Source organism: Meleagris gallopavo, chromosome 1 (genome assembly GCF_000146605.3).
Source record: "Meleagris gallopavo isolate NT-WF06-2002-E0010 breed Aviagen turkey brand Nicholas breeding stock chromosome 1, Turkey_5.1, whole genome shotgun sequence".
Taxonomy (NCBI): Eukaryota; Metazoa; Chordata; class Aves; order Galliformes; family Phasianidae; genus Meleagris; species Meleagris gallopavo.
In genome coordinates this window covers 8,264,300-8,280,010 of record NC_015011.2, presented here as the reverse complement: position 1 = coordinate 8,280,010, position 15,711 = coordinate 8,264,300, and the positions used below count along the sequence as shown (strand labels likewise).

The following is a 15,711-nucleotide window of genomic DNA, read 5'->3' as shown; positions in this document are numbered from 1 at the left end:
TGGCAGGGAAACCGCCCGCCCCGTGCTTCGGGTTGTTGGGGTTTTCGTAGCAAAGAGCCGAGGCTGCTGAGCCGTGCTGCGTTTTTAACGGAGAAACTGCGGAGGGAGTTGTAGCAGAAGTTAAATCCCACAAACTTCGGTCGGAATACGTGTTGCAGCAACTGAAGGTTTCTGAAGATATGTCAATGTTGTTGTTTTTTTTCCCGTCAGTGAAATAGGTGTATAAAGCCTTTTAGTTCTTAGGTAGGTGCATCCATTGCTTCTGTGCTTGACAGAAGCACCAGGTCGTGTGTTTTTAGGTGGGATGTGATTCAGTTCACTGCTGCATCGCAGGTGATTCCAGCCATGGAACAAGGGATGGGCCAATCTCTTGTAAATAATTCTTTACAGAAAGAGTGGTGAGGTGCTGGAACAGGCTGCCCAGAGAGGTTGTGGACGCCCTGTCCCTGGAGGTGTTCAAGGCCAGGTTGGATGGGGCCCTGGGCAGCCTGGTCTAGTATTAAACAGGGAGGTTGGTGGCCATGCCTGTGGCAGGGGAGGTGGAGATTTGTGATCCTTGAGGTCTCTTCCAGCCCAGGCCATTTTGTAATTCTATAAATAAGAATTCTTTTCCACGTTTCCTTGAAAAGTGAAATCCTAATGAGTTGCAACAAGGCTACATACAAGGTGTTGCATTTGGGTCGGGGCAGTTCCAATCATGGGTACAGACTGGGAGAAGAGCTCATTGAGAGCAGCTTTGTGGAGAGGAGTCCGGGGTTCAGGTGGATGAGAAGGTGGATGTGAGCCAGCAGTGTGCTCTTGCAGCCCAGAAGGCCAACTGTATTCTGAGCTGCAGCAGAAGAGAGGTGATAGCAGGGAGAGGGAGGGGATTGTCCCCCTCTGCTCTGCCCTTGTGAGGCCCCACCTGCTGTACTGCATCCAGGTCTGGAGCTCAGGAAAAATGTGGAGGTTTTGGAACACGTCCATAGGAGGGGGGACAAAGATGTTCAGAGGGCTGGAGCACCTCTCGTGTCAAGAATGGCTGAGGAAGCTTGGGTTGTTCTACTTGGAGAAGGCTCAGGGGAGACCTGGTAGCATTCTGGTACATAAAGGGAGCTTATAAGCAGAAGGGACATAAAGTTTTTATACAGTCTGGTAGTGATAGGACTAGGGATTTGAACTAAAAGAGGAGAGTTAGTTTAGATGTTAGGGGAAATTTTTCACTCAGAGGTGAGGCACTGGCACAGGCTGTCCAAAGAGGTTATGGATGGCCCATCCCTGGAGGTGTGCAGGGCCAGGCTGGATGGGGCCCTGAGCAGCCTGATCTGGTGGGTGGCAACCCTGCCTGTGGCAGGGGGTTTGGAACTGAATGATCTTTGAGGTTCCTTCCAAGCTAAGTCATTTATGCTTTATGTTCATTTTTCACTTCCTTCAAGAAATGGGCATTACTTTTCACATGTTCAGTTAGTGAGTGTTGATGAAGTAATTCACGTGTAGTGTTCTTACCCTTTATTTTTTTCCTTAGAAGTTATATGAAGTATGAAGTTTTATAAATCATACAAGTTCAGTAAAATATTTTCTTCTTACTCTTTTTTTTGTTCATTTTTTTCTACAACAGTTAAATTTTTAGAAGTTATTAAGCCATTCTGTGCAGTTTTACCTGAAATCCAGAAGCCAGAAAGAAAGGTGAGTGCTACATTGTGTTTTTACTTTAATTTGTTCTCAGATAAGAGAATAATGCGTTCAACTCGTTCAACTCCACACCACAATACAAATGCAGATAGTGGTCCCTCAGGTAGGGCATATCCTTTGGGAGAAAGGAAAGCCACATTAAGGTAAAAGATTATCATCGTAATACATTCTTAACAGCCTTCTACAAACCAAATTCTTCCATATGCTAACGGTACTAACTCATTTTGGTTTTTAAATGTCTTATCTCTGGACTGAATTCATTGTATTCAGTTCCCTACAACTACATCAATTTTAACATACCACGGGATTTTCAGGCATTTTTTCCTGTGGATTTTTTTCCCTCAAAATATTTTTTTCTCCTACAGCCATTTTTCCACTTGATGAGGTGGGAAAGTGATTTGTGATAAGGTTCAAATAACCTACTAGCTGTGACACTTCTCTTTGTTCTGAGACCAATGAAATGAGTTCATTTACATCTGACCTAATCCTGCAGCCCTAGAACCCATTTCTTTGCCTGTTTTCTAGATCAAAATTAGTTAATTTATGTAGATAGGAAGAGACTGTCCCTGTCAAAAATAATAATAATAATGAAAATAAGCTTTGTTTACTGATACTCAAACAGTCGTGTATCACCTAGGTGACAAAAGTTCTAATTAGAGTAGCAAATTTATGGAATTTTCATGCCAGCCACAACAGAAAATAAGAGGCAAATACTGATTTTTATTGTTAGAAAGAAATGCATAGCTGTGAGCATGATACTGTCCTGAAGAATATTCTCACACTGTTGAGAGATTCCTGAGGGTTAGGTCTGGATGCAGAGATGATTTTTCTGGTAGCCAGGTGCTGGCTTCAATGGAAAAGGTATGGTAAAAACTGCTGATTGTCCCCCTCTGGAACTTATTTCTAAGAAGGTTGATCCCTTGGCTCTTTGCCTTATCTGCCGTTCCAAGCTGTCTTTCCCTCTCGGGACAGATCTTCAGACAAGTGATACCAGTCAGACAAAGGCTTCTTGAGTCTCCAGAGCCAGACCTTGTGCTAAGATCGGGATGCACCTGATTGAGTGGAAGATAACCACTGTGTTTCTGCAGCTTTCAACTTCAGTGCAATCTTCTCATGTTTGTTTACGGTATATTTTTGAATGAGTTTGTTACATCCATCTGTCCCATTTCTTCTAGTTAAGTGGCATCGATGAGAAAGCTGAGACAAATCTACAGATACTGAGGTTTCTGTAAAGCTCGGCAACAGTTGTGATTTTCTCTTGGTTTCTTCCTCTTTCTGATGAAGAAGAAGAGTAGGGGGAGAGACATGGTTTGTCAGTGTCCTCCATCAGCTGGTGAAGGATGCCCAGAGCAGTTCTTGTCCTTGCTACTTGGGTCACTTTGTCTCTTTCACTATCTAGGTCACTGGCTAAGCAATGATTGTCTGTTGCCAACTTAGTACGAATTTGAAGTGAAGGATATCTTGGGAACGTCCTTCCCAAGACTAAAGTCTTTTGACCATTTTACATAATGTTCCTTGCTTATGTATAGTCTATCAAGTGACTTAGGCCATTCTGTTTAACAAGTCTTTTTTATTTATTGTTTTCTTGCAAGCTGTCACTGGCAGGCATCATTAGTAATTATTTTAGTGGGTTGGTTAAGGCCGGGACAAGAGACAAAGATAGCAAAGTAGAAAAAAAAATCTCTAAGCTTAATGTTCTATGATTGTTGATTGTGCAGAGAGCACACAGTTTACATTCAGGTGGGCTCTCATTGAGCCTTTTCCCATTATTTTGAGGAAGGAAGTGGGCTTTTTCTGTCACTAGGGAGTGTTGCTTTTGTCATTTGGAGATGTTGGCTGCCAGAAGCAAGCGTTGCTTTTTTGTAGTTATGTTTGTTCATGCTACACACACAGATCTCTCAGATACTTCACAGACATGAAGTAGAACACAGTGTTCAGAACACCAGGATGATGGGACTCACGTCCATTTATCTTCATGAGCTGTAAGTGAGAAAAGTACCAAAAGAAGAAAATGTCCAGTAGGATCTGATCAGACGGTGAAATGTACTTTTCGTGCTTGTTATCATTTGTGGCTGGAATATTTTGGTACCAGTTGGTATTTTGCTGTTCTTGGCATATGGATTCAAATGCCTCCTTTTTCTTTTCTCTTTTTTTTATTTCTTTGAATCACAGAGACTGTTCCCTGTGAACCAAGTGTGATTTGGGTGTTGCAGGATTTCTCTAATGCTCATGTTCACTTTAATTGACTTAAGGGCCAGGGTAGTTGAGGAGACTGATACCCCAGAAGCTAACGTTAAGCTTTGGGCTGCAGAAACAGTTCTGCTCAACATTTTTCTTTTTTGAAGTCTGTACTTTAAATCTGAACAATGAAATTGAAACAGCTCTTGGCAAAGTGGGTCAGCACTTCATAAAATCTAAGGCAAGACGCTGGATTTATTTGCCGCTGTCACTATTTTTCTTTTTTTAACTTTGTACTGTATGTATTTTTAGCATCTGGCCTCTTTTAGAAGTGAGTCTGTATCAGTAAATACATTAAATTACTGGAACTACTTTGCCTCAAATTAAGTGTATGCTTTCACTTACAAAGTTGCAGACTAATTCTGAATTCCTTTTGGCTGGGGAGTTGCCCTGCTGCCTCAGTTTACAGATTCTTGTTTGTGGGTATTCAGAGCCTATAAAACTAGCCACTAACCTTTTCTCCTGTTACTTCTCTACAGGCAGCATCAGTGGTTGGAAGCAGAAATGTGTTACTTACACTGTATCTGTTTTGTGTGTCAGTTCATGTCTCATTTTAGTAGCTGCTGTGCTCTTGTCTGCAGTGAACACGCTTATCCCAGTGTTTACGGTCCATGGAGGAGAGGTGGGAACTTGAACGTAGCACTGCAACAGAGCTCTCTCTTGGTCTCTTCAAGTGCTTTGCTTTCTGTCTCAGGCTTTGAGTTGTTCTCTCTTTCAAATTTAAACCTCGTGGTTCTTCTTCTGTGGAACTAGTTGCAGCATTCTGCCTCAAATCATGGACTCATATCATAGAATCATAGAGTGGTTTGTGCGTTGTGACCACGGGGATCTCTTAATGTTACTGACTGATGATCATTGCTCTGTCAATCTTTTAAAAGTAATACCTGATGTACATCCATAGAAATATTTCGGTGGGGGAAAAAGCCTCTAAAATTTGTAGTCTATGTCCATTCACATAATGGTGAATTTAAGCTTCCTGCAACAACTTTTGAAGAACTTCTTTCTCACTGCTCTGATTTCTTATCCAAAACTCATGGTTCTTCTGTTTTTTAATCACTTGCCTTTAGCAGTTAAATCTCTAAAAACTTTACAGCACTCGAGTAACCTTCAGTCTTACAAAACAGTGCTGTCAATCTGTTGAAGCCTAGAGATAAAATCACAGCAGATAAGGATTTTTGCATTAGTATTTCATGTTCTGATATGTCCACATTTAGCCATGCTGTTGTTTTTTGGTAAATATTCACTGTGTTAGAATACTATATATAAAACATGTTCTACTCTCTGAATTTCAGGCACACTGCCAGATCCCATGCAAGCTGTCTTTGACTACATAGAAGCCCATGGCTGTCACTCTAAAAAATCTGAAATCATATTAAAAATAATTCCTGATGAGAAATGTTGCCGTCTGGCTCAATATCTTTCACATTTAGTTCCAAACAATGCAGCATCTAGCTCTAGTATGAAGTAGAGTGAAAATACTGAATGCAATTGACTCAATAATATCTATCTATAATTGGTTCTGTAGATCCAGTTCAGAGAGAAGGTACTATGGACAGCTATCACTCTCTTCATTTTCTTAGTATGCTGTCAGGTACGTATGGATATATTCTGTGTTTCTGAAAGGGTGTGTTCTGTATGGAAAATGCTAAACGTGTGAGAATTTCTCATTTCATGTTGATCTGCTTTCGGTTTTGTGTTTTAATTGCTAATGAATGAAGACTGTGTATCCAAAATAGTCCTTATTATTCATGTATATGTTTTCAGAAATTATGACGTTGCTGTTATGATGTGAGATGTCCTATGAAATAGTGATACTGACTGCAGGATAAAAAGCAAAGCAAATGATTGGTTTAGTAGCCCAAGCAAGCCAAGCAGTTTTATGCATTCTTTAGCCTCTGTTCATAGCTAAATTTAAACTTTAGCAGTAATGAGTTTGAACAGAAATGACTATTTTTACCTGATCTCTTGAACGAGCTAAAAGATTGCAAAGATTGTGGGAAGATGTTTGTCCTGAGGTGTTTAAGCTTACATTTAGAATGTGCTTTTTTGAATATATTGATGAGGATACTCCCTCCAAGGTCTTTGTAAACATTTATGGTTTCATTCATTCATAGTTGCAGGAGTTCCTGGAAACCCTAGAAACTAGGGTTATAAACACATATTGTTGAATATTTAGATACTGCATAAAATGAAAATCCATGCATTACTTTATTTATTTTAGCAATTTTAGACCCTCCAGATCCTTTAAAATGAACCAGACATCTTCAACCTTAGGCATTCTATGTTCTATTTTATTTATTTATTGACTTGAACTTACCCATTGCAGTCAGATTCTGTAGCAGCAGTTTAATAATTTGTATGTTTACAACACTGAAGGGCTGTTAAAAGGCCCAAACCTATCTGTTTTTCAACAGAGGATGTGGGAATGATACCAGAGATAGAAGAGTGTGGATTTTATTTGTGTTTCTTAGCTGCTAGATAGATGCATAATTAAGAATTTGAATCTGTACAGAAGGTGATGGTAGCTAATTGAAAATAGTGCAGAGTTTTCAGGAAATAATTTAAAGGATTGCCTGGGCCTTCTTTTGTGATTGAGTTTTAAAGAACTCAAAATCCTTTGGTGCTGACATATGGAAAATTGATGTCCTTTTTCAATATAAACTTGGCTGACTTGTACAGCTCCATATAGGACGCTTTAAAACACATTCCCAGCTGTTGAATTGGAGTATTTAAAGTTGATGGAGGAAAATATTTGGAATTTATGCTTCATCTTTAATTTGTTCTACAAAGGAATTTTGTATAGGGCTGTTTAAAATTAAAACAAAACAACCCTGCTTTCTTACGTCTTCTCAAAGATGTTTGGCTACAATTTGTTCTACTGCAAAAAATGTGGTGAAATAAGTACTGAAATATCACATATTTCATATATTTCATAAGCAGTGGAATTCATGGTGAGGGGGTGCTCTGTTCTCGTAATCATTTTTGGTATCTGACCTATTTATTTTGTGTTTCTTTCCTTGTATATTTTCCCAGGGCTGAGGTACTCTATGACTGCTTATGGCAACCACTTACATCTTCATCTGTAGTAATCTGGCCAGTGCTAATCATTTACACTGTTGTGTGGTCTGGTTTAATTTAAAAAACAGAAGATTGGTTGGATTACATTATACTGAACAGTGTAGCAGTTGAATCGTTACGAGTTAAGGTTCTTAGATTAACGTCTGCTCTCTTCATATATCTGGTTAATATTGCTCTGTGCTTTGGCAGATACCTTTATTTGGAATTATGTCATCAGATTCAGCAGATCCTTTCTACTGGATGCGAGTCATTCTTGCATCAAACAGAGGTTAGTAAATTCTTTCTTTTCTTTTTATCAGTACAAACAGACTGTGAGGGAAAATGATTGGGTGTAAAATTTCACAAAGCCCAGCTATCGTGTTGAAACACTGTGATGTGATATGATGAATGATACCTGAGATGGATTTTGTCTTAGGAATGGAGCTGCCTTCGATGCGCAAGCGAGATTCATCTTGATTCTCAACTTCCAGGATGGTTCTGTATCCAACTGTAAAGCAATCTTTTTCTGATAATATATGAAACATTGGGTCTTTTTTTTTCTTAATTATGAAGGAAAATACTTTGTCTGTGCAAGTTGGTTATACCTCATAACACTTCTGCAGCATTATAGGTAATTGTGTAGGTTGGAAAGCTAAGGGCAGAAGTGATTAAGCTTACCTTGTAGCAAACCCAAAGTAGTTTACTGTAGAAAAGACAAATGGAGCCCAAAATAATGTGTAAAAGTATTAAACTAATGCTTGGAAGTCAAGAGCTTAAGATCCATGACTTGTCATGCATGACTTTAAGTAAGGTCGCTGACCTCATCTGTACCTTGGCAAAGTGGCTGCAAGTGAGAGAAGCAATGGGACCCTGTAATGTGAAGGAATTATTTAGGAAAGGCAAATGTGATAGCAGTGAAGATAGACATTACATTACACCAAGCAGTGGCACAAGTTGCAGCAGCAGTTTCTAAGCAAATTGCTCAGTGTGTGCAGGAAAAGGGAAATAAAGCATGATACTTCCTGCAGAGGATGTGTCCCTTTGAACTGAATATGAGGGTAAATAAGCTTCTTGTCTGATTATCTTTTATATGCCATTTCTGCTTCCTTTGACCTTTCACATGGCTCTGTAAGCCACTCTTCCCCTGTCGCTGATTCTTCTTGACACTTTGCGAGTCTCTAGTGGCTAAATACTATTTTCTTAATAATATTCATGGTCATTTTAGGATGGAACACTGCTGTGCTACAGGTGAGAGCAGAATTACTCTTAAGTTTGCAGAGTTCTAAGGAATTGTGCATTGATTCTCATTTTTATCTCTCTGATAAGTATTGTGACAATGTCAGAATAAAATGCATTTATGAATGAATTTAATTGCTTTGGGTAAATTCAGTTCTGCTCTCATACCACTTTATAATATAATTCAAGCAGATATCAGTAGTTAAACAACATCTTGCAGAGAATATATCTGCATTAGAGTATGTGGTGGTAGTTCTGTAGTTGCATGTGGAGTGCTTGATGCCCAGCTGTTACTACACTGAATGAAAGGCTGGGGGAAAAAGAAGGCAGGTTTTCTGGAATATGAACCTATGTGCTGCAGAAGTTATGTTTTACGAAGTTGTATCTTCCTGTTGTATGCATTTGAAACTTGTTAGCTTGATGACATGGTGCCAGTGGGTGAGATGGCAGAGTAGAACATCTTAACGATGTGTTTGTTTCATTAAGTCCTAAACTTCAGTGCTCTCATCTATAGAGTTTGTGATTTGTGATGGCAGTTGAAGCAGTAGAAGATGCTTCTGGTTGAGGTTTCTTGGTACGGTATGCCAAAAAGCTCACTGTGTAAAGCCCTGAGGTTCTGTGTGTGCTTACCTGCAGTGCCCACATTGTTTCACAAAGATACGTAAAGTGAAAAACCACTTCAGTTTGCCTTCAATGTCACAGATTTTTACACAGCACTCTTCTGTGAGCTGATAATGGGCTTTGTTGAGAGTATGCCTATACCGAAATATACATTTCAAGAGTTGTGAAAAATGTTCTTTAGCTAAAATCTTTTAACAGGCCTAATATCCTCAGCGTATAATTCTTTAGGAATCAGAATCACAGAATTGCCTGGGTTGAAAAGGACCACGATGATCATTGAGTTTCAACCCCCTGCTATTGGCAGGGTTGCCAAGCACCAGACCAGGCTGCCCAGAGCCACATCCAACCTGGAAGATCTTTAATTGCATTTGTGTTTTCTTCCTGGTAGGTACATTGATGGAATTAGGTATCTCTCCCATTGTGACATCTGGTTTGATCATGCAGCTGCTAGCTGGAGCAAAGATCATTGAAGTTGGTGATACACCGAAAGACAGAGCCTTGTTCAATGGAGCTCAGAAACGTAAGCACTGTTCTGATTCATGTTACTGAACATAGTTTTATTCATGGGAAACCAGTCTACTTTAGAGATAGGGAGCTTGAATTTCTTTGATAGATGAATTCAGGAAATTTTTCATGTTATAAAGGATTTTCTTCTTGTCCTGTTGCAGTATTTGGGATGATTATTACCATTGGGCAAGCCATTGTCTATGTTATGACTGGAATGTATGGAGATCCTGCTGAAATGGGTGCTGGCATTTGCCTTCTCATTATAATTCAGGTTTGTAGTGAGCTATTCTTTGTGTAATTAAAACTGATTAAATGTAGTATGGTTGGAAGGAAAAATCTTTCTGTGTCTGGTTGCCTTTAATTTATTTAATGCTGTGAAGCAACATCCTTCATATCTATCTGTCTACATATGAGAAATTCTAAATCTTCCATAAAGGAAGAGAAAGTTGGGATAATTAGTATCATAAATATTTCAGATAGGGAGTAGCTGCTTCGTTTCAAATATGGGAATTTTGCAAGCAATAGCTGCTGTTCGGTGCCACTGAGGACTTCTCACTAAAGGTTATACATTCAACTTTGAGGCATTATCCTGTAGAGCACATCAGTACATGTACAAATGTAAACACTTAAAAAGAAATAAATACTTACTGTGTAATCTGTTTGCTTGCATCGGTGTTGAAAAGTCACAGATTTTTGGCAGGTGTGATGTGCATGTGAGGGGGCAGAAATCTGTATGAATGATACTTCAATTAAAAACTTAATGAGCTCTCTCCAACATGATGAAAATACTGAAACAAGATTAATATGCAATTCCTGACTTGATTTATTCTTGTTTCTGCTCAGTTCTTTTTCTTTTCCCACAGCTATTTGTTGCTGGCTTGATTGTGCTGCTGTTGGATGAGTTGCTGCAGAAAGGTTATGGGTTGGGATCTGGTATTTCCCTCTTTATTGCTACCAATATCTGTGAAACCATTGTCTGGAAGGCGTTTAGTCCCACTACCATCAACACTGGCAGAGGTACCTGTGCTATTACAATTAGCTATAATGTGTTTCTGTGGATGCGTGCTATATGTACACTCGATCAGGTGTGCATCAGGTGGACTTTGAAAAGATGTTTTTATGTGTGATGGTTAGCTTCTAAAATCCATTGTCTAACATTAAAGATGGAAGCATTGTTTAACTCACACAAAGATAAATTACCTGCATGTTTGCTTTTGTTGATTTGAATTGCAGTAGGTAAAATGGGAGCTACAGCCCCTTGATGGAAAACTTCTGATTTCCAAACTGAAATAGCCTTGTTTTAGCACACCTCAGTCTGTAGAAATTGGGGTGTTTAAATTCTGCTTGCTTGGGGGAGTTCTTTATGATCAAGCTGTTTTTGGGGCTGTAGGTTACTGTTACAGTTGGAGCTTCCCAATTACTTTAAGGTTGTTTGTTTCTTCAGGGACTGCCATTCCTCAGCCAATGTTTGGTTGTGCTGAGACTGTAAATGCCAAGCTAAGATGCATCCTGTCTTTGCATCCTGAAGTTAATTCATTTAATGCACGTATTTGAAATCCTAAGCCAGGATTTTAGTTAGCTCTCATCGTTACCAAACTTGAAGTTTTTCTGTCTGCTGTGGTTTATTACTACTTTTTTGAAGTTATTTTTCTTCTCTTTAGTTTTTTTTTTTTTTTCTTCCTTCTGATCTTCCTCTTACATCCAGAAAAGACTCACAGCCTGTGAGTTAAGGCAGCACACTGTGATGATACATCTGTAACAGGACGGATGTTGTGTTGCATCTTATTTTATACCTGTCACTTTGAAAAAATCCTGAAGAAAGATGTGATGGTCTTTTTAAAACTCTATTAATAACTGACAGTTTCAAGTCTCTTCTGTTGTTCTGCTTTCTCCAGGAACAGAGTTTGAAGGTGCTGTGATTGCATTGTTTCATCTTCTGGCTACACGAACCGACAAAGTCCGCGCCTTGCGGGAGGCTTTTTACCGACAGAATTTGCCCAACCTCATGAATTTGATTGCTACAGTATTTGTATTTGCTGTAGTCATCTATTTTCAGGTAAAATGAGGAATTTCTCGTAGTAGCTCTGAAACTGTATTGGTAGAAGGGCATGAACTCCTGGTAATGTGGTCATTGAAAAAAGAAATTGCTACAGTGGAATAAATGAAGTATCTGATCTTGAGATCTTGATCTCAGCTCTTTACAAGGGTAGATAACAGCAGGACAAGGGGAAATAGTTTTAAGTTGAGGGAGGGGAGATTTAAGTTGGATGTCAGGGGGAAGTTCTTTACAGAAAGAGTGGTGAGGTGCTGGAACAGGCTGCCCAGAGAGGTTGTGGACGCCCCGTCCCTGGAGGTGTTCAAGGCCAGGCTGGATGGGGCTCTGGGCAGCCTGGTCTAGTATTAAATGGGGAGGTTGGTGGCCCTGCCTGTGGCAGGAGGATTGGAGATTCATGATCCTTGAGGTGCCTTCCAACCCTTCTGTGATTCAGAGTAAGGAGCTCTTATTCTTAATTTGAATAGCATTTCTTCAGTAACAAAACCCTGTGACAATGCAGCTGTTCAGTGTTATGGACACACATACTTGTAATCAGGCAGTGATGTCATCTCACTTTCCACTAACCACCACACACACTATTTGGGTATTTTTACTAAAAATGGATTATGAAACTGCTCTGGTTCTATCATACAATTAATATACTTGATATTCATAGTTGAGTTTAAAAAGAAAATACTACTTTTGAACAGAGCTGAAGAACCTTGCTTCTTTGGGGCATGTGTAATACAGATTTGTTCTAGAAAACAAGTGTAATTAATGCATGGCTTATTGTTCCCTTTCCCCCTTGATTTTTCATTAGATCCTTAGCTAGGGTTTGTCTTTAAACTTGAGTATTTCCTAAAATGGACATTAAAGGAGACCTGCATATTGGTCTGTATTGTTTTGTTTGTGTAACCATGCATCTTTAAAATAGTTCAGACTGAGTGGAAGTAAAAAAGCTTGAATTCTCTAGTTTTCAAATTTCTTGGGCCTACTGGGATAGGAGCCTGCCCCAGAAAGTAGGACTTACAGACATGGCAGGTCTGCTGATACTTGTCAGTTAAGTTAAAAGCCATTACATAGTTTTTATCAAACCAAATGTTATAAAGTAATTGTATTTTAGAGAAATGTTATTTATAAACCTTCTCTCTTATTTGCTATAGAAAGAATGTAAAACACCCAAGCAGTAACACAAATCCTTAAAGTCTGTAGTTCAGTCTGTAGCAAGAAGCCCTGGGGCTTTACTGTTCCAGACTTTGCACTCCTTGTTTATCTAGTAGATATCCTCAGGAATAACTTGTAGACATACTAGGAAGCATTTCTTTCTCAGAAATAAATTTGGTGTCTTTGTGTTCTTTCTTGTAGGGCTTTCGTGTTGATTTGCCCATCAAGTCTGCTCGATACCGAGGACAGTACAGTAGCTATCCGATCAAGCTCTTCTATACCTCCAACATTCCCATCATTCTGCAGTCTGCCTTAGTTTCAAACCTCTATGTTATTTCCCAGATGTTGTCTGTTCGTTTTAGTGGCAACTTCTTGGTGAACTTATTAGGACAGTGGGCAGTAAGTATCTTAATCACCTTTTAAAAAAAGAACATATAAATATATATATATGTTACCTTATTGTGAAACTCGAGTATTTAACCAGCGGAAGACTGGAATACTTAATTTCTGACAGTTGTATGGAAAAGTGGTTTTTGGAATGTTGATGAGGAATTCCTCTATAAATGCAGGATTAGAATGTGAGAGGTCTGTGAGAAACACCTAATTGTCTGTCTTCTTCCCCTTCTGTAGGATGTGAGTGGCGGTGGCCCTGCTCGTTCTTACCCTGTTGGTGGTCTGTGCTACTACTTGTCCCCTCCAGAATCCATGGGTGCAATATTTGAGGATCCTGTCCATGTAATAGTTTATATAATTTTTATGTTGGGCTCCTGCGCTTTTTTCTCGAAGACTTGGATTGAAGTGTCTGGTTCATCAGCAAAAGATGTAGGTGTTCTGATAAATGTCCCTAATGACTGTATTTTCAAACACTGCCTCTGATTTAGAACTGACTGATCCTTACTGATCAGTTATTACTGTGACTAAATATCAGATGACTGGAAAAACTGCAGCAATTTCATCAAATTATGTTTCTGCAGGTTGCCAAGCAACTCAAGGAACAGCAAATGGTGATGAGAGGCCACAGGGATACTTCAATGGTTCATGAGCTTAACAGGTAAGAAAATGCTGACTTTCAGCTGTGCTGCTCTACTGGGCAATTGAGAGTACTGGGAAGGTGTCAACGAGAACAAAAGTTCTTGGAAAAATCAGGGGCTTGTTTCTGCTACAAATGTCAAGATATTGCTCTCATTAAGCTGTCTTTCTCTGGAATGCAAAAGATGCATATAGGATTAATGAAGAGATTAACTTCGAGTGTCTTTTGCGTAAGCAGAGTAACAAAGGAATTTGGGTTCAATCTCTTCTCTGTCTTTAATAGAAAGACACCATCACTTTTACACTAGACAGGTGTCTAATTTACCATTACTAAAACAATGCTGCAAAAGTGGGATTTTGTTCAGTGTGCAAAGCCTGAAGATCTGCATTGCTAGGCAGATTTATGCCTCTGTATTTAAGCCAAAAGTCTTGTGGAGGTTAAATAGCATGCATATATTTAAAAAAATAATAATAAATTGTTATTTCATGAATCAAAATCTTTACCAGTGATCAGTTGTTTATACAGCTTTCCTATCAGTGAATATTTATTTTAATTTCTGTGTTGTGCAAATGTGGTTTAGAAACTTTTAAGAGTTAATGGTAGAGTTGCAGCTGCACAGCTGAGCTTGTCTCTAAATATTCTAGCTGGTTGTTTTAATAGTAGATATATTTCTGAACTCTTGTATGAAAATGCATGATCATGAATGTATGTTTTGGTTCCAGGTATATCCCTACAGCAGCTGCGTTTGGTGGTTTGTGCATTGGTGCCCTTTCAGTTCTGGCTGACTTTCTAGGAGCCATTGGGTCGGGCACGGGCATTCTGCTTGCAGTCACCATTATTTATCAGTATTTTGAAATCTTTGTAAAAGAACAGGCAGAAGTTGGAGGAGTAGGAGCGTTATTTTTCTAGATGTCCAAACATTTCATGGTTTGTGTGAAAGGGAAAGTATTTTGACAACATGAGTCATTTAGTCCAACAATGCTATTTTCTTTTTACTTGTTTTCAAGTGCTACATGTCCCATTGCTGTAATGGGCCTTGAGCAATGCCTGCGTGCAGCATCAGTACCAGCTGCCTTAAGACTAAAGTTTACATTATCTTGTTTGAGTATATCTAATGTTGCCTGTAATGCTGGAAACCAATTCATCTACCTTGCTGTTCAGACACTACAGTGAGATGGGAAAATGTATCAGTTTGGCGCTGGTAAATATTTTTTGCACACAGCATAAAAACGTTAAATTTATTTCTCTATCATTAATAGGAAAAAAATAATCTGAGTTCAGAATGCCACGTGCCAGTATTCTTGAAAGAGTTGAGTTGTAGCCTGTACCCTAATTTTTTTATACTTTTTTAACTTGTATTTTGCCATCATTGAACTCGGCACTCCTTTCTCCTTGGTGGTGTCCCCACCCAGTCGCCTGCCCCTTAGCTCCAAGGCTGGACAAGCAAACATTTTACCAGAGACTGATACTCATCTCACCTGTGAACTGGTTTTGTGGTGGATTTGCTGCATTGCAAGGACTGGGGCAGGTCAATTTCTTGCCCTGGGCTTCCTGTGAGACAGCATGGTACTGCTGTCATGCTGCCAAGCCAGCCCAGTAGTTTTGTTTTAAACATGTATTTGTGAAAACTGTGCCACTGAAACTTCGTGTCCACTTTGCTTTTGTGAGTCTAAAGAACAAAGCCTGGTTCCTAAAGCAGTGTTCATAGAAGGGAAGGGGGGAACGTGAAGTTCCTGCTGAAAATTTATTTATGTTGTTGCACTTTACAGTGGCAACGTAACAAGTGTAAACATTAGACAATAAACTTATTTAATTAAGCTCTCTCCTGTGTCTTACCTGTGCAAGATCCATAATTCACATGCAGTAATTTCACACACACTGTATTAGTGAGGTCGGTCTGGAAGGCTCCTCTCCTGTTTATCCTTTCTCTTGTAGTATAATTAAGGCTGTTGAAAGCTGATCTGAATTTAAAAAAGAGATAATCTGAAGTCTTTGCCCCTTTAAAATCTTTTCTGTTCAGTTGTAGTCAGTGGATTTTTCCCTTTTGGTTTCATATTTTGATTTCTTTTTTCAGCCTTAATTTGAAAGCACCTTTATGGTGCTGTTTGTGAAAGTCACAAGATTTCTACTTAATTTCTGAGTTAGGAAAAAT

The 15,711-nt window shown here is 39.1% G+C and overlaps 1 protein-coding gene across 2 annotated transcripts in view; it reads left to right on the top strand.

Moving 5' to 3' along the window:
• The window catches only part of SEC61A2 (SEC61 translocon alpha 2 subunit), a 16,799-nt gene extending 1,417 nt beyond the window's left edge, over window positions 1-15,382 (top strand). The window contains exons 2-14 of one of the 2 annotated variants that reach the window (XM_019618585.2): window positions 1,598-1,665; window positions 3,565-3,653; window positions 4,450-4,531; window positions 5,435-5,500; window positions 7,177-7,255; window positions 9,212-9,343; window positions 9,492-9,601; window positions 10,194-10,347; window positions 11,226-11,386; window positions 12,731-12,928; window positions 13,160-13,351; window positions 13,504-13,580; window positions 14,282-15,382. In XM_019618585.2, coding sequence (XP_019474130.1) covers window positions 1,598-1,665; window positions 3,565-3,653; window positions 4,450-4,531; window positions 5,435-5,500; window positions 7,177-7,255; window positions 9,212-9,343; window positions 9,492-9,601; window positions 10,194-10,347; window positions 11,226-11,386; window positions 12,731-12,928; window positions 13,160-13,351; window positions 13,504-13,580; window positions 14,282-14,468 — 1,595 coding nt within the window. In that variant the 3' untranslated portion in view covers window positions 14,469-15,382. The remainder of the gene's footprint in view (window positions 1-1,597; window positions 1,666-3,564; window positions 3,654-4,449; window positions 4,532-5,434; window positions 5,501-7,176; window positions 7,256-9,211; window positions 9,344-9,491; window positions 9,602-10,193; window positions 10,348-11,225; window positions 11,387-12,730; window positions 12,929-13,159; window positions 13,352-13,503; window positions 13,581-14,281) is intronic. The other variant, XM_019618611.2, reaches the window with a different exon arrangement.
• The last annotated feature ends 329 nt before the right edge of the window (window positions 15,383-15,711 follow it).